The sequence below is a fragment of the Schistocerca serialis genome, chromosome 2 (genome assembly GCF_023864345.2).
Source record: "Schistocerca serialis cubense isolate TAMUIC-IGC-003099 chromosome 2, iqSchSeri2.2, whole genome shotgun sequence".
In the NCBI taxonomy this organism is placed as follows: domain Eukaryota; kingdom Metazoa; phylum Arthropoda; class Insecta; order Orthoptera; family Acrididae; genus Schistocerca; species Schistocerca serialis.
This window is the reverse complement of record NC_064639.1, coordinates 351036938-351061548: the sequence shown is the minus strand read 5'-3', so window position 1 is coordinate 351061548 and position 24611 is coordinate 351036938. Positions and strand designations below refer to the sequence as shown.

Genomic DNA, 24611 nt, shown 5'->3' with positions numbered 1-24611 from the left:
CATATGACATTATGGAATGAAAGTAGGCAAAGTATGCAGGCTTTCTCAGCTAACACTCGAATTGCAAATACAGATTGGTTAAGGCGTTTTTGCAGTTCTGTGGTGTGCTCCTCCCAACTGAATTTATTATCAAGTTGTAATCCCAGGAATTTAAGACTGTCAACCTCTTCTATCTGCTCTTCTTCATACTTTATGCATATGCTGGGTGGAAATTCTGAATTGCACATAGTGAGTCTTTTCGAAGTTTGATGTCAGTGAGTCAGATTTAAACCATTTATTAATATCCATGAAAATATCATTAGCAGATCTTTCTAGAACTACACTCGACATACTATTTATTGCAATATTTGTGTAATCTGCAAACAAAACGAACTCTGCTTCTGCCAGTGTAACTGATGAGGGATCATTAATGTACACAAGAAAAAGCAGTGACCCTAAGATGGGACACCACGTGTAATTTCTTCCCACTCTGATGATGGCTGATGACTTAATTCAACAGTCCCTTGCACTGACACCCTTTGTTTCCTGTTAGCGAGGTACGACTTGAACCATTTTGCAGCATTGCCCATGACACCATAGAATTCTAATTTATTTAAAAGGATGTTGTGGTTCACACAATCTGATGCCTTTGACAAATCACAAAAAATACCTGCAGCTTGTAATTTGTTATTTAATGAATTAAGTACATTTTCACTGTAGGTGTAAATAGCCTTCTTGAAATCAGAACCCTTCAGAAATCCAAACTGTGTTCTTGATAATATGTCATTTGTGGTCAGATGGTTGAGAAGCTGCCTTGTACATTACTTTTTCTAAAATTTTTGAGAATGCCGGCAAAAGTGAAATAGGTCTGTAGTTTGATGGTATCTCTTTATCCCCTTTCTTGAATAGAGGCTTAACATCTGCATATTTTAGCCAATCAGGAAATGTCCCAGTTATAATTAACTGGTTACACAAGTAACTCAGAATTGTACTAAACTCACAAGAACATGCCTTAATTAACTTTGTTGATATTTCACCGTAACCACTAGAATGCTTTGTTTTTAAAGATTTTATTATGGAAGATATTTCTTTTGGTGAAGTGAGTGACATATTCATGTACCTGAAGCTATTTGTAAAGGCTAGTTTCAGATATTCAAGGGCATTATTTACTGATCCTGGCAATCCCATTCTATCACTAACAGATATAAAGTACTTCTTAAATAGATTTGCCATATTATGCCCATCGGTTACTAATGTGTCATCTACCCTTAATGTTATTTGCTCCTGTTCCTTTCTGGTTCTACCAGTCTCCTCTTTCACTATATCCCATATTGTTTTTATTTTGTTCCCTGACATTGCTGTCTTATTCTTGTAGTGCATTTGTTTAGATGTCTGAATTACTTTTTTTAATATTTTACAGTATTCCTTGTATTTAGCTAAATCATCAGCATTGGAGATATTCATGCGACAGATACATTTTCCTTTTTGTCTTACAGGAAACCTTTACTTCTTGTGTAATCCATGGTTTTATTATAGACTTCTATTTAATTTGAGTAACTTTTAGAGGAAAACGGTTTTCAAACATGGTACTGACATTGTTCATGAATGTGTTATATTTTTCATTCATGTCATGAGCACTATAAACATCTTTCCAGTTAACAAGGATCATCTTGTGCACTAAGGGAGTTTGCCTGTGGGCCTCATTCAAAATGCTAACAGGCTTCTGTAGCCACTGAGAGAATGGGGTACAACCAGCTGCACACTGGAACAAATGTTGCTTGTCCTCTGTGTTTAAAGGTCTTATTGCAACATTCCAGCACATGGTAGAGAAGGTTGAGAAGGCTAGCCTTGCTCATGGAATTTCAATGAACATGCCAATCTGCAGTAAGTCGTGTTGCAGTCTTGAAACAGAGACTTTGAAGATTCGGTGACAAGATAGGCTGTGACATCCAGACTTGCACCACAGGGTTGAGAACATAATTAATCAGGAGTGCTCTACAAATAAGAGCCTGGTACCCACATGGCTGAATGTGAATAGGATGCAACCAAGGATTTTTGGGATCAGGGAACTCTCCATCCAGTCCAGATACTGGTATATGTAGGAGATCCGAAAGAATTAGTTAGGGTTAGGCTTGAAGAAAAGCCTCCCTAAGATGAGACAATTAAAATCCTAGTGAGCAATTGCCGAAGAATTCACAATAAAATACAGAATTTGAAGAACTCCAAAAAGCAGCTTAACTCGCATATTTTTTGGTACAGAAAGCTGGTGAAATCTTCAAATCCTCAGCAGTTGGATTTTTGGGGTCAAAATAAATTTATATCAAAAGTATAGGCTACAGGATAATGGGTGTGGTGTGTTCGTTGCAGTACACAAGAGACCCAGACTGAGAAGTGCTAACAAGCTGCATGTGTGATCGTTCGGGCCAGGCTCATTATGAAGGGCAGAGACAAACAAATAGCTGGGTGTATCAATTTGTAGTGGTATAAATTGAACCGTTCACATAGACTCAATCATAGGTAAATCAGAGGGCAGACATTGGTTCATTGATAGGATCCATTCAGCCTACAAAGGAGATTTATTACAAAACACTTACATTATCCATCCTAGAATATTGTGCAAGTGTTTGGGTTCCAAGCCATATAGGTCTAACAGTGGACAATGAATGTATACAAAGAAAGGCACTACGAAAGGTGACAGGTTTGTTTTATCCATTGGACAGTATCATGGAAATGCTGAAAAACCTGACCATGTAGATGCTTAATAATAGCTGCCAACTATCCCACAAGAGCTTGCTTACAAGGTTTCACATTTAGGACTCAACCGGTTATCATTCTCCCTTTGCTCCACAAATGAAATTAGAAGAAATGCTAATACAAAGTATAGCGGGAAGTGCCCTTTGCTATGCACTTCACAATGGTGTGCACAGTATAAATGCAGCTGTAGTAACTGTTGTCATCTTAAAAAATCATTAAGGCATTCTATGAACTCTACAATTTTTTGGGTATCCAACAGGAACTTTTATTTCATTTAACATTACTAAAAATTATTTCACATGTTAGGTTATGTTATGCCAACAACTGTAATGACTAGAGCAGCTATGAGCAGAATTAGATGAGAGCTTTCTGAAATCATGCCTGATAGCATGATAATTAAAGGATTTAATCTGTGTTAACCAAACACCAAAATTAATAACAAGATCAGGATCAGCATTAGTCGCTGAAGCAGAAATCTTTATTTCTGTTGCAGACTGATTTCGATCACTGTGTGACCATCATCAGTGCTTGTATTAAAGCACTGTGGACTCATAAATACAAGCAGTAAAATTGCAATATCTGCTTGTCCGACTGAAAATACAAATGCAACTCAAGTGATCCGAAGTTGATGGAGTCACCATTCACAAAAATTCTGAATCTGCATAAGGGAAAATAGGCTAACCAGTATACACTTTCAAGAGAGGCAGCTCATAGTAAAGCATAATGGCAGATCTAATTCTCACAACCACAAGGCAGAGGAAAACATTGGAAGCTGTAGAAAATAAAAAACAGGTCACAGCAGTCACTGTGAAGCAATATTAAGAGGGAACCACAAGACGTATGGAGGTGAAAAAGGGAAAGGTGTCTGCAGGGATATATATATTAAGAGGTTACAGTTAAGGAAGGGAGGAAGGAAGATTAGTGTGTAACTTCCCGTCGATAACAAGGTCATTAAGAGACAGAGGACAACTCGGATATGGATTAAATAACATAGCAGGCTGAAAGACCAACTTGTGTTGTAAAGATAGAGTGTGTTTTTGTGTGTGTGTGTGCGCGCTACTTGTTTACATTTATGAAACTTTACATTTTAAGGCTTTCTGCTCCCAATTAATTTTTTTAAGAAGAGTACTCAAGTAATACAATATCAGGGTATATTATACATAGAATGAAAAGAACTCTCAAATTCTATTACTGGTTTTATTTACACAGAAGCTCTAAAAGCATTCTGAGATTCTGGAAACATGTAATGTATTTCCATTAAATTAGCCTAGTTTTAAGATATGCATGCTTCAAAATAACACAGTCCACAAGGGAAACAATACTCAAAGCAGCTAGTATTTTTACATTTCAAATCAGTCCAAACACACAATCTTGAGAATATTCTCAGCATGGTACCATAAAATGGTTATATGCAACACTGTGTGCAAGCAGATCACTTGAAAGTGTACCTCTACCTTCTTCACTTGCCTGTGTCATTTGGTCTGTGGGACTGTCACCTGGGTGCCCACTATTTACAAGCATGTTGTTCTTCGATACTTCACCTGTGTATGCATTATGTATGTCAGAGTTTATACTAGCTACTTGCTTTCCAGACGGGTCATTTGCTACCTCCTTTACACTATGATGAACGCGATTCACATGACGAATCAGGTAACTGTCTTTAGCAAATGTACGGCCACAGACATGACACTCAAAGTTCAAGCCTGTTGCGTGTAATCTCTCGTGCAAAGCATAATCCTGTTTTGAGGTAAATGTTACATTACATTTTCCACAAACTAAAGGCATATCTACAACATGACTCCATTTATGTGCTGTCAAATAGCTCTTGACAGCAAATTTTTTTCCACACATATCACAAGAATAGGGTCTCTCCCCTGTGTGTGCCCGCTTGTGTGTGTTGAGACTGCTTTTCTGGCTAAACCATTTAAGACATACATTGCACTGAAATGGACGTTCCCCCGTGTGAGTTCTAACATGGGCTTCCAAATATGGTTTGCGACTGAAACTTGCTTCACATAACTTACAGTGAAATGGTTTATCGCCAGAGTGTAGCTTCATATGAACATAATATGAGGATGCTGAAGCGAGTACTTTCCCACACACTTTACACGTCTGTGGTTTTGGACGAGGCTTTTCTTTTGTCGATTTTTGACAGCTAGCATTTTCTAAAGTTGATTCACAGTTATATAGCTGTGGCTGCACAGAAGTTTGGTTCGTTTCACACATTTTCACAGATCTTCTCTCAAGTTCCCCTCAACTCACGAAAAATTAGAAAATAAGCATACTGAATCCTTGAAATTCATTCTCCTGGTGTTAGCGGGATCCTCCGTAAATAACAGTTTACTGAGAGACCTGCAACACGGAAAAAACCATCCGGCTACAAAATATGAACCCTTAAATCATGCAGGAAACTTTCTATTTCATCTATTAACATTAACTACCATGCACGTAGTTAATCTAGAGTTCAGGTCTCATAAAACATTCGGATACTGGGCCCCTCATAGCTTGAACAATAAACGTGATATAAATGAGCATGCAGTCCCTTTAATAATGCGCTATGACTGGTCAGGAAATAAAAGATTCTATAATTACACAGAACGGTAGGTATAATTTATTCCAGTATTCTGTCCATTCAGTTCTCCCAAAAATATTCACTGCTCCAGTATTAGCGCAGTTTACTCGCATAATTTTGGCCAACAGAAAGATTTGCTCAGCTAACCATTATTGATTCCTAATTCAACCTGTAAAACTGATTAAAACAGGAGTCTTGCAGTATCTCACCTGAAATTTATTTACTGAGATTCCAATTATTAAATACTCTAATATTCTATTTACTCGACGAAATATCGATTTATAAACATTTCATACAACACATTCTGTTCTACCAACATTGATACAGTAATGGGACATTCAGCAAAGTATCGATTTTGTGAACACCAGCATTAAAAAAATTTTTTTCACATCTAATTCATCATTTCTCACAGCTTTCTTCCGATAATATATTAATGGCCAACGGAAACTTCGTAACGTACGTTCCTGATTAATTGTGTGTGTTAAAGTGCGAAGAAATGAAACAAAATTTCAAAACAGCGACATTTATTGCTAGCGAAAATATACAGTATACATACGAGCATATGAAACAATATTTATAAGGATATAAATAGAGCCTGTTTACCTTATCCATTATGTTCCTTTTCTTAAGTAACTAGTAACGTCACAAACAACGTATTTTTATCCTTCATTAAAGCTGATTTTTCACATAAAGTGTTCGTTAATAAAAATTGCCTCATTAACTTATGATTTAATTTATATACATTGTGGGCGTCATCTCTGTTCTATTATTATAAAACCTAAATAATCTGACCTCGTTTGCGTAAAAACACTCAGAAAAAGTATCTCTATCGTTATGTAACATTAGCAGTTTGCCGTGAAAACAAAGCACAATAATAAAATAAAGATTAAGAAGAAACAAAAGCACAAAACCATCTAGTGTAACATAAGCGAGCTCGGTGAAAATAGATTAACTTCTGATTTTAGCAGACGACACGCTCAAAACTATCTTCGCGAGAAACTTTGACGGGACGTGGCGTGAAGGTCCGTCGACGTCTTGTGTGAATGCCGCTATTTGAAATGCGTTGTGGAATGTTTTGACGTGACGTGACGGCCAATGTGAATTGTCTACCATCATTGATCACGGAGAGTGCCTAACTTGGAAAATATGTGTATTTAAGTTTCGACACTATACATGTATGGTACTTCTATCTCGTGTTTTACAGCTGGAGAATAGGAAGAATACCTTTTTTTATATCACAGTTATCAGGTTTTATGATTGACGAGAGAGAGCCATGTATGCAATTGTAAAACATATGTTTCCTCTTTGTAACATGAATAACGGAAATTTGGAAGCAGGCGACTGTATGGACTAAATGATACATCTCCCGTAGCGCTTAGTGTTAAAAATTTTCAACTTTTTATAATGCTTCAGTGAACAGACAAATTGGAATCATCTGTACTACTCTTCTGTACGCATTTCGATAGTCAGTTTAATCTGACTTCATACAGATTCCATACATGCGAGGAAAATTCCAGCACAGTTCCCACATGTGTTTTATAACAAACAGTCAGTCAAATAAGTGAGCCCTTGCTTCCATTCTATCTCTGTCAGTTGTTACATAGTAGACTTTGTATAATGTGACCAATTTCTGAGTAATTCACGTTGTATTTTATCTTTATTAACGTTTTTTGTCATTTTTTGTGTGAAATGCACAATATGATATTGGAGAAGTCAGTTGGCTTTATTGTGTGCAATATGCCATAATGAGTTTCATATTATGAACGGACAGAACCACCTGTAGTAGGATGGTGAGATAATAACATAATGGAATATACAAATTTTGTGAATAATATCAGACAAGTATGATACAGCTGGGCAATATGTTGCTTTTGTACACTATACAAGAGTCCTATGGTATACCATGAAGCTGCAACTTGAAACTGTTCTCCAATTTAGACGATCCACCGATTCATCACTTGGTTGACACAAAGGCCACTTATGGTTGGAATATTCAAATACTTTTTCCACTTAATGCGTTCTGTACCGAAAATTGTGAAAAATTGTAGTTCACATTAACGTAAGATCCACATGACTAGTATAGAACAGTATAGAATAAAAATTTATTGTCGCATAACATACAATTTCAGGTCATTGGCTTAATGTGCAGGAAGCTCGTCAAAACACGAAACTATAATATACAGGGTGTTCCATTTATCTTAACCACACTAAATAATTGTTTGTCTAGATGCAAATTACAAAATTTTTCAAGCAAATGCTCTTTAACTGTCAGGGGGACATCAATCAGCATGATTGCCTTCGTTGTAGCTTTGTTTTTTTACAAAGATATGAACAGCAGTATGACTTTTTTAAATGGCACCCTGTATTTTTTATACGGTAATTCATTTCCTCTCCTAAAGACATATGCAAAAATGTATCACAGTGTACCATTCACTGAAACACATCGTTATTAACTACATAACACAACACTGACTTTGAGCCAGAGATCACCAACTCGTCCACTTGCTGGAGTTGTCAGAAAACAAATGAAAACCAAGTAAAAACATAACACAAAATTGACTTTGACTCTCCTGTACCATTGCTCAGGAATAGAAATTCTAATGTGCTCAAAGTGGTGACCCTTGACACAGATACACTGGTGCACTCATTGAATGAAAGAATTATTTACTGCTTCCAGTGTTGCTTGCTGAAGAGAATTACAAGCAAAGACGATACGTTCCTGCATGTCCTCTGGAGTTGTTGGAATATCGCGATAGACAACGTCTTTAATGCACCCCCAAAGAAAAAAAATCCAGAGGATTTAAATCAGGAGACCTATCAGGCCAAGTAATTATTCCTCTTCAGCCAATGCATCTGGCAGGATACCTCCAGTTCAGAACACGACGTGCATGCAAGGCATTATGTACTGGACATCCATCGTGTTGATACCACATGAGCATTCTGGTTTAGCGGCACTTCATTCAGAAGAGGAGTAAGAATTCGTGTGAAGAAGTTGGCATACGCTGTGCCATTTAGACTACCATTGATGAAATAAGGGCTAATAATTGTAGTATCAAGCATCTCACACAATATGTTAACTCTCAACTCTCACTGACGCTGATGTTCCATCTGTCTAAGCCATCTTGCGTTGTCGCTGGACCAATATGCTTGTTCCTTGTATTTACCTGTCCATTGTTTGAGAATGAACATTCATTGGTAAACAGAACATTGGAGAAGAAGTTCAGGTTAGCTATGATTTGCAGCTCTGCCCACTGACATAACAGTACAAGATTCTGGAAATCATGCAATTCTTGATGTATGTGTACATGGTAAGGAAGGAACCGGTGATGTGTAAGAATACGATGTACTCTAGTTTTAGAAATGCCACTCTCATGTCCAAGCTGTCATGCGCTCACATGTGGATTCATAGCAACGGAGGCGAGAACAGTAACTTTGGCTGCTTCATCTGTGCGAGTGTAATGAGGATTGCGTTGTCGTGGGTGAAACTTCCCGTTTCGTGAAGCGTTGCAACAAGACGAGAAAACATCCATCAGGAAGGTGCGTTCTTGTCAGGATGTCCCTCTCTGTACAGTTCCGCTGCCTGTGTAGCATTTCGCCTACCTTCAACGACAACAATAAAAGAAACATTATGTCGATGCAGTTTGTAGGAAGGATAGCCTTTACTGTATGCCTACTCTACACAACAGTATTTAAAAGGACAAAACTATTGTACTAAATGTACCTGTACATAAGAAAACTGTATTGCAATCACTATTCTGCTAACTTACATTCCCCAGAGATGAGTAGCATTTCTATCTTCTCTTCGTTGGTTTACATTCTACTCACACAACTCTCCAACTGATGATGGTTGATGGAACTACAGGTGTGCATTCGACTTATGTTTACATTTGTCCTCTGTCAACGTAAGCACGTGGATGTGTTCCATTACCCCGAGTACCTGCACTAAGCACTGGGAGCGTCAATGTTGTGTTATGTAATTAATAACGTTGTGTTTCAGTGAATAGTACACTTTGATACATTTTTGAATAGGTCTTCAGGAGAGGAAATGAATTACTGAATAAAAAATACAGGGTGCCATTTAAAAAAGTCATACCGCTGTCTATATCTTTCTAAAAAACAAAGCTACAACGAAGGTAATCATGCTGACTGATGTCCCCATGACAGCTAAAGGACGTTTGCTTGAAAAATTTTGCAGTTTGCATCTAGACAAACAGTTATTTAGAATGGTCAAGATAAATGGGCCACCCTGTATTGAACTGGACACATAATTGATTTTTTAAAATAATTAACTTAAATCCTATGTATTCTCTCCTGTTCGAATTTTCAGATCATCTTCCAAGAACTCTTCAGCTGAATAGTAACACTTCTTCACTAGTTTCTCGTATAAGTACCTAAGTAGTTGCTTCTGAATTAATACTAATCAAATATTTTCCTCTTACTTCGTTATGAATTTTTATATCCATATACCATGGAGTTTGAGCATAAAATTTTAAATAATAGCCGGGTTGTATAAACTTATTTTGATTCCTGGTGTTGTAATCACGTTCATATTGTTCTGGTAGAAGTAAATCATGTTTATTATGAACAAAGCTAATAAATCCAAAGATGTAAAGTGGTAGAACACTTAGTAGACATAATTTTTTTGGAACTGCTTGACATAATTTTCCTTATATTGTGCCTATTTCTAATGATGGTATTTTGAAGTGTTAATATTCAAGACATAATGGTTCGAGCTAGTGAAAAATGTGGTTCCAATTATTATTACTGATTCAGAGTAGCTGTGGTAGACTAATTTCTCTGTGTTCATGCTGGTATCATTGTACATCACCATAACTGCAAATTCAAGGGTATTTAATTTATTTGCAAGGTACAGTATACGTGAGGCCCATAATATATTTTTATCAAATTACATTCCCAGAAATTTTACACATCTAGCACCTTGCAAATTCTGATTGTTGTTATGGATATGAACATTATTTAACATTGTTCGTTTCATTTGAAATAGCGTTAACTGAGTTTTTTCCATGTTTAATTTTGACGTGTTTAGAGTGAATCAGTTATCTAATTTTTCTGAAGTATTTATGACAATTTAAGGAATTTGATTAGTACTGTTAGTTTCAATGATCAGAGATGTGTTATCTGTAAATAAAGCTGAATGTCAGTGATTACTAAGCAACAGAACACTTATGTAAAACATAAAACAAAATAGGACCTGAGATTGAAACTTGGGGTAGTGCCTGTGAAATAGTTTTCGATTCTGAAACTTGATTTTCTCTGACTGACTTTATAATTATACTTTGGTTTCAGTTAATTAGATAGGGCCTTAATCATTCTAATTCAGGGCCCTTAGTTTCATATTTTTCCAGTTTAGAGAGTAACAAGCAGTGGTACACAATATCAAAGGCTATTGATAACTCAAAACAAATCCCTATGGCATGCAGGGAGTTATATAGAGAGGAGCTAATTTTTTCTGGAAACTGTCTGAGAGCAGATAGTATGTTTCTACTTTTTCGAAATCCATACTAATTTTTTGAAATTTTTATATAAAATTTTGAAATTCTATTGTCATAACATATCCAAATATTTTTAGCCTGTTGGAAGAAGAGAAAATTGGTGATAATTTCCCATATTTTCTTTACACCTTTTACACCTTTGTTAAAAATATGTTTCTAATATTATATGTAGGTAATGAATTCGGGACTTGTGTTGTATTTTAGTTCTCTGTGTAGCCTATATATTGCTTCAGTATTCCAATTTATTTGCTGTTTTTGTGGTAAACTGTGTGGGATTACAATGCCTGGTTCCATGTATAAGTACAGCAGTAGTTGAATTTTCAGTTAATCAGCCCTACACTCAATTAAATATTTTATTTGGTCTTTCTTGGTTGTGTCTGGACTTCTGTTACACAGGTTCCAAGCCACAGCCACAATAAAATCTTTGAAGTTTTCTGATAAGGTATTAGCAGATTCGAACATCAAGAGACTATCTTGAGTAAAAGCAGTTTATTGACCTCACAAAAATATTAACTTCATCAAAAGTTAACAATGATAAAGTCTATCTCTAGAATGTGCAATGCCATAAATAATCTGTGGCTGAACTGTCACATTTTCGTAAATCGTCGATCTCATACTATTTTTAGACATCCATGGTATCAATGAAAAGAGGAAAATGATTTTCAGTAAGCTCTCACAAAATAAATATTTACTAGGTGAATCTTGAATGAGGAGTCTAACAAAATAATTTTCACTTCTTTTGGGCTTTATTACATCATAGCAAATATGCACAAGTTCATAACAGTCTAGAAGGTAAGGTTGTGCCAAGCATACTGACACATGTTAGTCAATTAACACAACATGTATTTATTTTTTTAAATTTTGTACATGGCTGGAGGTGCAACCATAGAATGAAATCTTCTTGTAGAAATAATAAACAGCAAATCAGTTTCAAGTTGGAAGGTTTATTAAAATCCCTTTGCCATCTTTGCCATGATTTCAACATTTATAAAAGTGTCTTCTCCACAAGGAAAATATGGACAACCGAAGCAAGTTAACAGTGAAAACAAGTAGTGTAATACACACACACACACACACACACACACAGACAGATATATATATATATATATATATATATATATATATATATATATATATATATACTGGTTTACTTATTGGATTAAATGTTATGACAGGCGCATTGAATTACAGATGAAAGTCACCATCAAGTATAAAATTTCATCTCCATATTAAATTAAAAGATGCAGTTGTTGCCACATGGTACTTCCTCACCAATGTAGAGCTAGTACACTAACGTCACACACACAATACTTGTGCTAAGGAAAGCTTCTGCCAAGAAAGGGCGTTAGTAGTATGTGCAAGAAGAGTGCACAATAGTGACAATCTTTGTCATGCTAAACTTGCCTCAAATATTAAATTTAAAATTATGACATGGAAAAGCGGATAATATTTAGCTGTGTGCATACTTAAAATTAATAACATTGCAACAAAAAATAAATTATCATCTAAAGAAAGTCAGTTCACTGTAAGGATCATGATCTATAAAGATTGCTGACTGTTCATTTTCTCAAGTAAAATCAGTGAAATTACCAGTGAAACACTTTTTTGAATCATTTTAATTAATTTTGTCAAGCTTTTGGCTTCATTAGCAAAAATATGCATTGAAAACAGCAGTTATCAAGACTGTTTTCTTGATTCATTTTTTAAGTTTTTGCAATACACACTGAAACTTCGGCAAAAATAGTTTCGTTATTTCTTCAGCTGGAATTCTGTACACAGATAAAATTACAATATTTTGTGCTAACTCTTCACAACAGCTTTCAAATACACTTTCTTCACTAAGTGAATAAAAATCATAGCCAATTTTATGTACATCCCTTTGACATTTCCACAAGTATACAGGATCTACATGGGTTACATTAATTTTGCAGTAGCTATGCTTATGTGTAAATTTCCAAGATTATTTAAAATTTTGAGACTGACATTTTTAAGCCAATGTTCATTCAACGAGATTGATATTTACCCTATGTACAATGATTTGCAAGTGTTTATGTTTGGGTTCTTTGCCGATTGAATAGTCTGAACTTATTGCATTTTTGTTCCAGTGCATTAGGAAAGTATTTTTTTTAAATATTTTTATAGGCATTTATTTTCAAAGGTTGATATTGCCACACATATTGCTGAATGTAGACAAGCCTATCCTTTTTAGATGCAGCCCAGCACATCCTAAGCACTTATTACTAATAAATCGATTCAAGTCTGCCAATATTATGGCACTGCTCTCTGATATGGCTGTTCTTTTATTTATGTGTCTACTGTGTGGGATACCACTTAAAGTTAACTTTGGTACTGGGCATACATTTTTTGCTTTCCACATCAGGTTTAGTGCTTCATTCGTGATTTCACTTCTGTTTCAAAGTGATTTCGTCCACACATGGATGAAAACGCTTTTATAGTTTTCATTTGCGATTTGCCCATGACAATTAATTTTGTTTCACCATCTACATGTTTTTATTTAGTTATTTAATTTATGTAAACTTATCCCTGTGAGGATATCTATTTTAGTTTTTGGTAATGCAAACTTTTTAGTCAGTGAAAGGTCAGTTATTAAGAAGCCATTTCCAGTATTTTGTTTGTCACTTACTTGCTGGTTTCTTGCTTGGTATTTATATTTTACTGCAGTCCACTTACATTCGTTTGCAGGTTCAACATATTTGAGTTTTTCATTACATGTGCTTCATTAACCATATCTGTTTTCTCGGTTTTCACATCACTTTTAACAATTTGAATTAGACTACTTTTGTAGGTAGTCTATATCACTGTTACACTGTTTCCACAAATCCATACACTTTCTTCATGTAAGAGTTTTGTGTTTTCTTAATTCAAAACTATTATTTTCAGATGGTTGTGATGTCACTATTTAGCTACTTGATAACATTGTTTTTTGAACTCATCATGTTCAGGAAATCTTCACATTGGCCGTGAGCAAAATCACAGCTTTACCAAATGCAACTTTCAAACTTCAGATTCACATTTGCACACCTGACACATAACCAGAAGTCACACTTCACAGTCACTATGTCTTTTATCACTCTTTTTTGCAGTCTTTACATGGGGAGTTGCCATAAAACTTTTTCTAGCTGCACTGGCTATCAGCACCATCTTGAATATAACTGAAAACAGAAAGCATGAAAATTGCCACACCTTGAGAATGTTAACATTTTCGAATCTCCAATTCTAAATAAACCTGCAAATACTTGCCAAAATTATTGGAATAGTAAAACTAACAGTATATTGACATGAATCAAAATGCAGTTACTGGTAACTCAAGTGATAATTCCTTTTTCTGTATCCTATTAACGATTGGGAAATGTTGGTTCCAATAAAGGAACTTCAACCAAAATTTACCTGCAATGGATATAACTGAACACTTATTTTAAAAATGTGCTCTGCCTATAAAAAAATCCATTGTTGCATCTGCTGTTGTTACATATTGTTTGGTTTGTTTTCACATAATGAATACGAAGATCAATTCTTTAAAGAAATTAAAAATATAGGTCTTGCATTCTGTATCCATATTACTGGTATTTGATTTCTCCAGAACAGTAAAAGAGAGTCAGTCTGTGCATTCAAGCAAAGATGTTTAGCTACCAGGGACAAGGCTTTGAGTGGAAGAAGCTTACATGCTACATAACATGTCAGTATAATCTGAAACTTCTTTTCCTCATAGCAACAGTGCATCAAGCACAATTACTCACAAGTCTCTATTCTAGGATGAGCCACATTTTGGCATTCGATTAATGACCTAGTACCAACCAGCTTACATTGCAAGCACAGAAACAAAATTGGAGTTCACAATAAATAAAATAGACAAGTACTACAGAGCTAATTGGTGTCTTTGCGTTGGTACTAGATTTGGCCATAGAGATTTATGTTCTCTGTCTCTTCCCCAAATTTGTGAGAGTGAATGTAGGAAGGCCCTTTTGCAAAAAGTTACTGCTGAACTTGAGCTTACACAAATAGTTATCCAAGGAGGGGAGGGGTCAGGAGGCAGGCGAAAGATTTTAAAACTGACTTTTGTATATAACAAAGTCAGTGAGTTTAAACACAAGTCATCCCACAAAGAATAAATTTTACAGGAGATACATAAAATTTATTGCACCACAAACGAGTGAAAAGTGTCCACTCACTATTTATCATAGGCAGACTATGATTGGTACCCAAAAGCTACACATGAATCATAAATACATGCTAAGTACATCTTTTTAAAATATTAATATGATAAATGATATCACCTTTTTTGACTTAATTATTTGAAATTCTATTCTCATATGACTAAGCCCATTAAGTATGCAAAAAAGTGAAGTACAACTTAAGAAATAAAGATTTCTAATATTTATAATATACATTCAAATATGGTTCCAATAACATTAAATTAATAGTGAAAAGCAAAAATCTGAACCTAAAGGGTGACTACAATTATCCTGATGAACATAAAAAAAATTAGTGACTTTGGTTAGGATTCCTCAAAAATGGAGGAGAAACAAATTGAATTAACATTTTGTGGAAACTTCAGCAATGTATTCATTATACCAAAACTAGAAAGAAAACCAGATAAAGATATGTCTAAAATTTCTCGATTTTAGAGTTATAATAAAAATTTAAGGTCATTGCATTCACATCAAAATTAATCAACTGTGCTGCTGTGGGGACTTGTTTATCTTTTGACTATGATGTCTGTGTACAGTTGTGGTCAATCTGCTTTCAATATTTCAGGTGTATAGAGGTTGGTCTGCTTTGATCATTTCACATGTATAATTCTGGCTGGTTATAATTAAAATGCAGTTACTCACAGTGTGGGCTGCAGTTATCATATGACAGTGAAACTTGATCGAATGCTAATGCATTAATGTGGAAAAAATCAGCTCCAATTTTTGGCCACCAGTTCCAAATCTGGGAGTATACAGTGTTTTTATGGTAGTACGACATACACACTATTATATGACAAGCCATAATGTGAGTGAAAGGTATAGCTATTGAGAAGAGAGAAGTTGTGCTGTTAGTGAAACAGTTTTGTGTGAAAGGCAGCAATTACAGTGCAGTAATGAAAGTGTATCGCCGACTGGAACGTCTGGGGACAGACCTGATGTCCTTAATCGGTTTACAGAAGATGAAGAAGAAATTCGCAAGTGTGGGTGAGCTAGGTATGGCACCTGGAAGAAGAAGGCATGCTATCTGGGGGAAGCTATTGACGAGGTTGCTGTTGCTGTAGACAATGCAGCAAATGTCTCTGGTAGTGCTAGTGCTCACGCAGTGTCACGAGAATTGTCCATTTCACAGTGAACAGTGCATAATATTTTGCGGTCTATTTCACAGTGGTATCTGTAAAAGATCCAGATGGCATAGCTGCTGAAACCTCATGATCTGCAACAATGTTCTGGATTTGCTCTTCAGTTTCTAGCATGGATCGAAATTGATGATATGTTGTTGAGCAATATTCTATAGAGTAATGAGGCAGATTTTACACTACAGGTTGCAGTAAATATACAGAACTGCTGAGTTTGGGGTACTATTAAACTGCGTGTTATGCATGGAGATTTTATTTGATTTGAGTTATTGCTCATTTAGAGACCTGTTGCCTTACATTTTATAACAGGTCGTTCATTCAGCGATTACAATAGAAGTAATAATAAATTAAAAATAATATTAGAAATTGAAAAAAACTACTAAAGATATCCTTATTTTAAGAAGATACGATGATAGACGATAGGGAAGACTTGGATAGTAAGAGGGAGAGAGAGAGAGAAAGAGAGAGAGAGAGAGAGAGAGAGAGAAATGTTACTCTATCTGAGCCAGCCTAACCTGAAATCCTTGGAACTACTTCGAGCCTTGCAGTCCCAGTTTGCTGCAGTTTAATTTACGGATTAATGTTTATAAACACTATTTACAAAAGCACTACAATTATTATGTGCATTGTGGTAAGAGCAGTGGTGTATGAGTTTAAAGTATATTAATTCCTGGAGTTATTAATTAACATTCAGTTCCTATATTATGTGTCTTGAATTTTACCTGTTATGTTGCTTATATTTAAAGTGTTCAGTTAGAAATGTTACATCCCAACAGAGATATAATGACCTCAGGGAGGATATGGCTGCTGTTTATACTTAACCTAGAACAGATTTACAGGGTTGATGGCATTACACCGTTTATTCTGATACAGTTTAATTATTTTAGATGTTGCACAAGATTGTCTGCAGTACATGTTGGTGAAAGTGTTTGCTGTTTGAGTCAGAGTGTGTTTCCGTACTGCTGTCCGTGTTGGTGCACGAATTGAAAGCGATTTTATTTGATATTACACACTCGTCTTTGTCTCTTATTGCTCGTGTCATGTCATTGTTGTACGATGTTGGAGTCTGGTGTGCTGCTCTGTACCAGTGACAGTGAAAAAGCGTGTGTTGTGGGGATCCATGTTCCCCACATGTACAAGCAGCACTCTGGCTGCGGCCTACACAGTGTAAGTGCGCAGGGTAAGTGCCGTGACCTGTCAGAAAGTGAACCATACCCCAGCTGGCACCGATATGGCTCAGTCTCAGACGTTCCCTGATGTCTGGAAAGAACTGATATACCCTATGACCCTTAACACTTAACTCCGATTCCCTTTGCCATTTAACGAGTTGGAGCTTCTCAGTAATGTCCTGTTCGGTAATCTTGATTACCTTATACTGTCTCCCGAAACTGAATGGTTATGTCGATACGGTTGGTTCCAAGCACCATGCGGCGTGATTCCACTGACGTGGTGCTGAAAGCTCCTGACAGCCTTACCAGTGCCCTTGCTGCATGATGTTCCAGTTCGTCACCAGACGTACTCGGTGGGCCCATGAATTGGCTGCAAAATATACACAGACTCAAAGTGCGCACAATGGTAAGTTCTCAGTATGTGTAATGGTATCCTAAAGTGTGCTATGTTGAGTTTGGCCAGTTTGTGCATGATCTTGGCAATTCTGTCAGTCGTTGGTCCGATGTATTCGTCAAAGGACAGTCGTTCGTCGAGTTGCACACGAAGATATCGTGTTTTCCATTGTCTTCGTATACTAATGTCGCGCAGTTTTATCGTAGGGTTACTTTGTAATGTTCCTTTAAGTAGTATATAAACTGTTTCATGTAGAGCCATCTGAAGTTTATTATGTTTGCATCACAGGCTGATGCTTGTGAGTAACTGTGTTGACCGGTGTTCAAGTTGCGCTCTTGAGCCCATGGAGACCCTACCAGATGGTCATCTGCGTATGCTATCGCCCCATTCGCACTGTAATCTCCATCAAGTTTATGTAGAAGACCCAGATTGATCCTTACAGGCAAACTTCGGTGATTCTTTTAATCACTTTCTGATTTCCCGCGCGCCACTCAATCACCCGTTTCTACAGTAGTTCGAGAGGCTATCGTAAAGGGCCTTAGATATCTGCATCTCGCTGAGTTTTGCAAACATTGCGGGCCACCAGAAATTATTAAAGGCGCCCGAAATGTTTATAAGATTAGCAAACTGCACATTTGTTTCCTGTGTTATTAACAGTGCTTAATACGTTATTTAGTGAGTCTTATAGACTTTCCCCCTCGGGGGAGCCTGAAACTCCCAGAGGGCGCGTCCCCAGGTGGCGGATCGGGGAACGCCTCCCAGATATGGGTGGTAGGAGGGAAATCAAGTACCTCCCACGGACCAACAGGCAGCTGCAGTGTCTGACTCATAGTGAGCGATTGCAAGCAACGTCTGACCCAGAGTGGGCGGCTAGTATCACATGTGGAAAGCAGTGGGAAGCTACCACATTACTATTCCCAAGGCGCAATTGACATGGCCCTCTATGTAGAAAATAATGAGTCCAGAGGTAAAACATCCCCTCAATCGGATCTCCAGGAGGGGAGTACATCGAGGCTAATCAAAAGTGTAAAGATAAAGAAAAAGAAAAGGAAAGAGGAAAAGCTAAGGATTGGTACATGGAACGTTCGCACCCTCTCACAATCTGGCAAAGTGGAAAATGCGAAAAAAGAGATGGAGCACAACAGTATAGATATTCTTGGAGTGTGAGAGGTGAGATGGGGAGGCAGTGGTGTGTTGCAGAGTGATGACTACAAACTTTTTTATTCAGGTGAGGAAAAAATGGAATGAATGGAGTAGCTATCATGGTAAAGAAGAAGATAAAAATCGTGACAATGAAGGTGGAATACATAAATAGCAGATTGATGATGCTGAGGTTGAAAGGTGACAAGAAAGATGTAGTTCTGATACAAGTCTACATGCCAACCAGCCAACATGGCGACAACGAGATTGAAGAGTGCTACAGCAGAATTGAATCACTAGTGGAGAGATAGAAGAAAAAGGCGTGCATCATAGTAATGGGAGATTGGAACGTGGTGGTTGGCGAAGGAAAAGACGGAGATGTGGTTGGAAAGTTTGGATTTCGTAACAGAAACGAAAGAGATGTGAGGATGGTCAGATTTTGTAAGGAAAACTCATTGGTAGTTGGAAACACACTTTTTGAACATCACAAAAGAAGACAGTACACACGAGCATCGAATATAGACCATAGCAGATACCAGATCGATTACATACTAATACATAGTAGATTCTCGACATGCATGAGAAATGCCAAGGTTTATCCAGGAGCAGCGATATTAATTCTGAGCATAACTTGGTTGTTGCAGATGTGCAGGTTAGATTGAAAAGAATGTTGGTAGGTAAAGCGAGAGAGAAATTTAAATTGGATGCTCTAAAGGAAGAAGGAATAAATAAAAAGCTTGAAGAAGAGTTCCGAGACAAGTGGAAAATTCGAGAAAAGACAGATGACATAAATGAACAGTGGAACCAGTTCTGAGACACCCTGAAAGCAACCAGTAAAAGCGTTGTTGGTCTGGTGAAGTGCAAGTGGAGAAGGAACCATGGGTTACAGATGACATGATCTTGAAGATGGCAGAAAGAAGAAAATGGAAAAACGTACAAATCGATGAAGGAAAAAGGCAATAGAGAAGACTGAAGAATGAGCTGAGAAGAGTAACTGATCAGGCCAGGGAAAAATGGATGAGAGAAATCTGCTCAGAAATTGAGACACTGGAGAAAGAGGGCAAGCATGAAAAGTTGTATGGACTAGCCAAGGAAATAGTATTTCAGGGAAGGAAGAACAAAACAAATACGGAGATAGAAGGGAAATATGGAACTCTTTTAAGTGACCCACACGCTGTTCAGAATAGATGGAAAGAATACATTGAAACTCTCTAAGGGTAGAACAAAGACCTTCCGATCTGCAGATTGAGAAGGAAAAATCAGTAAATGAAGATGAAAAAGGAGATTTTATCCTAGGTTCAGAGGTAAATAAGGCATTGGGAGAAGTTAAAAACAACCAAGTGTGTGGTGTAGATGACATTCCAGCAGAAATCTTAAAGAGTTTAAACGAAACAAGCGAAAATGAGTTGACCTCTCTTTGCAACTACATCTATCACAGAGGGGAATGGCCAGGAAACTTTCTCGTAAGAATAATAGTCCCAATCCCAAAGACTAATAATCACAAAAATTGAAGATCACAGGACAATCAGCCTAATATCGCAGGTAGCAAAAGTACTCCTTAGAATTCTGAATAGGAGGCTATATGGAACGCCGGACGAAACACTTGGTGAAGAACAATATGGCTTCATAAGGGGAAAGGGAACACTTCTAAGAACCATCGGCGAAAGATACATAGAAAAGGGCAAAGAAGAGTATGCTGTCTTCAAAGACATAGAAAATGCATTTGATAGAGTGCAGTGGGATAATCTGTTAGATGTCTTGAAAAAGAAGGGAATAAGTGGAAGACGAAAAGATTGATCCCACATCTGTACCTGAATCAGAAAGCTCTGGTATGAATAGGCAATGGGATCTCTGAAGACAGCAAAATTGAGAGAGGTGTGTGACAGGGCTGTTGTCTCTCGCTGATGCTATGCAACATCTATTTGGAGGAAGTACTGGAAAGCTGGTTGGATGGGACAAGGGACGTCAGGATAGATGGGCGGAAAATAGAGTTCCTAGAGTTCCTAGATAACAGAACGCAGCATGTCATTCTCAATGAAGAGAAGTCTTCCGAAGTAAGAGTGATTTCAGGTGTGCCACAGGAGAGTGTCGTAGGACCGTTGCTATTCACAATATACATACATGACCTTGTGGATAACATCAGAAGTTCACTGGGGCTTTTTGCGGATGATGCTGTAGTATATCGAGACGTTGTAACAATGGAAAATTGTACTGAAATGCTGGAGGATCTGCAACGAATTGACATATGGTGCAGGGAATGGCAATTGAATCTCAATATAGACAAATGTAATGTGCTGCGAATTCATAGAAAGAAAGATCCTTTATCATTTAGCTACAATATAGCAGCTCAGCAACTGGAAGCAGTTAATTCCATAAATTATCTCAGAGTAGGCATTAGGAGTGATTTAAAACGGAATGATCATATAAAGTTGATCGTCGGTAAAGCAGATGCCAGACTGAGATTCATTGGAACAAAGGTAGTAGGTTACAGTACACTTGTTCGCCCACTGCTTGAATACTGCTCACCAGTATGGGATCCATACCAAGTAGGGTTGATAGAGGAGATAGAGAAGATCCAACGGAGAGCAGCGCGCTTCGTTACAGGATCATCTAGTAATCGCAAAAGCACTACGGAGATGATAGATAAACTCCAGTGGAAGACTCTGCAGGAGAGACGCTCAGTAGCTCGGTACGGGCTTTTGTTGAAGTTTCGAGAACATACCTTCACTGAGGAGTCAAGCAGTATATTGCTCCTTCCTACGTATATCTCGCGAAGAGACCATGAGGATAAAATCAGAGAGATTAAAGCCTTTGGTTGTGTGAATCATGGAATTCTTTTAGATAAGCTAAGTCATTATGGTTTGAGTGGGGTAGTGCACAAATGGTTTAATTCATACTTAACTGGAAGAATGCAGAAAGTTGAAATAAGTGGTTCATGTAATGTTAAAACAACAGCTGATTCCTCAAACTGGGGGGGGGGAGGGGTCCCACAGGGTTCGGTCTTAGGTCCTTTACTGTTCTTGATATACATTAATGACTTACCATTCCACATTGATGAAGATGCAAAGTTAGTTCTTTTTGCTGATGATACAAGTATAGTAATAACATCCAAAAACCAAGAACTAACTGATGTAATTGTAAATGATGTTTTTCACAAAATTATTAAGTGGACTCTCTTTAAATTTTGATAAAACACAGTATATACAGTTCTGTACAGTAAATGGCACAACTCCAGTAATAAATATGGACTTTGAACAGAAGTCTGTAGCTAAGGTAGAATTTTCAAAATTTTTAGGTGTGTCCATTGATGAGAGGCTAAACTGGAAGCAACACATTGATGGTCTGCTGAAATGTCTGAGTTCAGCTACGTATGCTATTAGGGTTATTGCAAATTTTGGTGATAAGAATCTCAGTAAATTAGCTTACTATGCCTATTTTCATTCACTGCTTTCGTATGGCATCATATTCTGGGGTAATTCATCGTTGAGTAGAAAAGTATTCATTGTTCAAAAACGTGTAATCAGAATAATTGCTGGAGCCCACCCACAGTCATCCTGCAGACATCTATTTAAGGATCTAGGGATCCTTACAGTAACCTAACAGTATATATATTCACTTATTAAATTTGTTGTTAATAATCCAACCCAGTTCAAAAGTAATAGCAGTGTACATAGCTATAACACCAGGAGAAAGGATGATCTTCACTATGCAGGGTTAAATCTGACTTTGGCACAGGAAGGGATAAATTATGCTGCCACAAAAGTCTTTGGTCACCTACCAAACAGCATCAAAAGCCTGACAGATAGCCAACTAACAATTAAAAAAAAATTAAAAGAATTTCTAGATGACAACTCCTTCTACTCATTGGCTGAATTTTTAGATATATATAGGAAATATAAGGGGGAAAAAACAAAAAAACAACAACAACTTAAACATTAGTGTCATGCAATATTTTGCGTAATGTAATATCTTGTACAGACATCTTTTATTCACCTGACACGTTCCACATCATTACGAAGTGTCGTATTCATGATCTATGAACAAGTATTAATCTAATCTAATCTAATCTAATCATGGAGGCATACTGACAATCTTTCTTTCCACGAACAGTACGAGACTGGAATAGAAGGGAGAACTGATAGAGGTACTCAAGGTACCCTCCGCCACACACAGTGAGGTGGCTTGCGGAGTATTGATGTAGATGTAGATGTAGATGTAGATAGAATGTATAAGATTTGCAGATGACATGGGGATTCTCACAGAAAATCAAGAGACGCTGACTCAAATGCTAAATGACCTGAATGAAGCCTGTGCAGCATTTGGTATGAAAATTAATAAAAAGGAAACCAAAAGCGTGCTCATAGGCCTAAGGAAAAGAAAAGGGAAAATTAAGTTGGGGATCAGAAATCATAGAACAGGTAAGAGCATTCAAGTGTTTGGGAAGTTGGATTAAAGAAGACATGGATTGCCAACAAGATATCAAAGTGAGAATGGCTCTGGCGAAAGAGGCATTTCAAAAGCAGGAAATAGTCCTAACTAGTTTTTTAAACAAGGAATTAAGGAAGCGACTGGTTAAATGCTTAATATGGAGCGTGGCCTTGTGTGGAGCAGAAATGTGGACTTTGAGAAAGCAGGATGAGAAGAGAATTGAAGCTTGTGAAATGTGCATATGGCGTAGAATGGAGAATATCAGCTGGACTGATAAAGTCAGGAATGAAGAAGTACTGAGGAGAGTTGGAGAAGAACGGGGGACGCTGCTGACGGTGAAGAACAGGAAACTAAACTAGATAGGCCACAATCTAAGAAGAGATTGCCTTCTAGTGGAGGTAATTGAAGGTTTCGTTCCGGGAAAGAGAGGGAAGGGCAGACGAAGGTTCCAGATGCTGGATGATGTCAGCAGGCCACAAGGAGGGTACCAAAGAATGAAGAGGAACGCAGAAGACAGAGAAGCATGGAGGGCTATGCAGTCAAAAGCTGCCACAAGGCAGACAACCTAATGATGACGATAGATTTTCCCGCCGTGAAACCGAATTGGTGTGGACTAAGGCCAAGGATCTCCCTGTGCGTTTGCAAGTGATCGCGCAGAAGTCGTTCCTGGACCTTGGCTGGAGCGTTAATTAAGCATATAGATCTATACATTTTTGGATCTGAAGGATCCTTGTCCTCCGATTTTTTAATTATGACGACATTTGCTGTTTTACAGACTGCAGGTACCCGTCCCAGTCGTAATGCTTCAAAGAGTAGATCCGTGAGGCATGGAACAATCCGTGGAACGACAATCTTTAGTGTCTCGGAATGGATAGCATCTGGTCTAGGTACTTTTTTGTTCTTTAGTTTGACAATCACAAGCGCGACCTCCTCACATCCAAGGGGAATAATGAGGGTACCATTTTCGTAACAAGAGTTCATTAAGGTTCGTTGTCCCGTATAAATCGGTTCATTCAACTGTTGCTCGTCATCGGGGATGAGCTCGTTTAGCAGGAATTCCGCAGAAATTCGCCATCCCTCTGTTATGGTAACGTCGTGTCGTCTCAGCGTTGCTAAGACTAGTGGCGGTCGCAGAACCTCAGTTTGTATTTTGAAAGGTTCCCCCCAAGTGTTGGTTTGGAGCTGTTTCTGCACTTGTGTGTTCCAATGTTCTCCCTTTTTTTCCAACTGTTGTTTGTAGCATTGTTTTGATTCCCTGAACTGCATGCGTCTGACATCTCTGTCCCTCGCCGTTGTCGCTCTTTGATACTATTTC

The 24611-nt window shown here is 37.4% G+C and overlaps 1 protein-coding gene across 2 annotated transcripts; it reads right to left on the bottom strand.

Annotated features, from left to right (window-relative positions):
* Positions 1-3916: 3916 nt before the first annotated feature.
* LOC126455544 (gastrula zinc finger protein XlCGF7.1-like) lies at positions 3917-5639 on the bottom strand. Of its 2 annotated transcripts, none has more exons than XM_050091297.1 (2): positions 5515-5639; positions 3917-5085 (listed from the first exon to the last, which is right to left on the bottom strand). In XM_050091297.1, exon 2 carries the CDS (start codon positions 4957-4959, stop codon positions 4117-4119), a length of 843 nt encoding a protein of 280 aa, XP_049947254.1. In that variant the 5' UTR covers positions 4960-5085; positions 5515-5639; the 3' UTR covers positions 3917-4116. The 2 variants fall into 2 exon arrangements, with proteins under 2 accessions (XP_049947254.1, XP_049947255.1); XM_050091298.1 differs by lacking the exon at positions 5515-5639 and adding an exon at positions 5326-5491.
* Positions 5640-24611: the final 18972 nt, after the last annotated feature.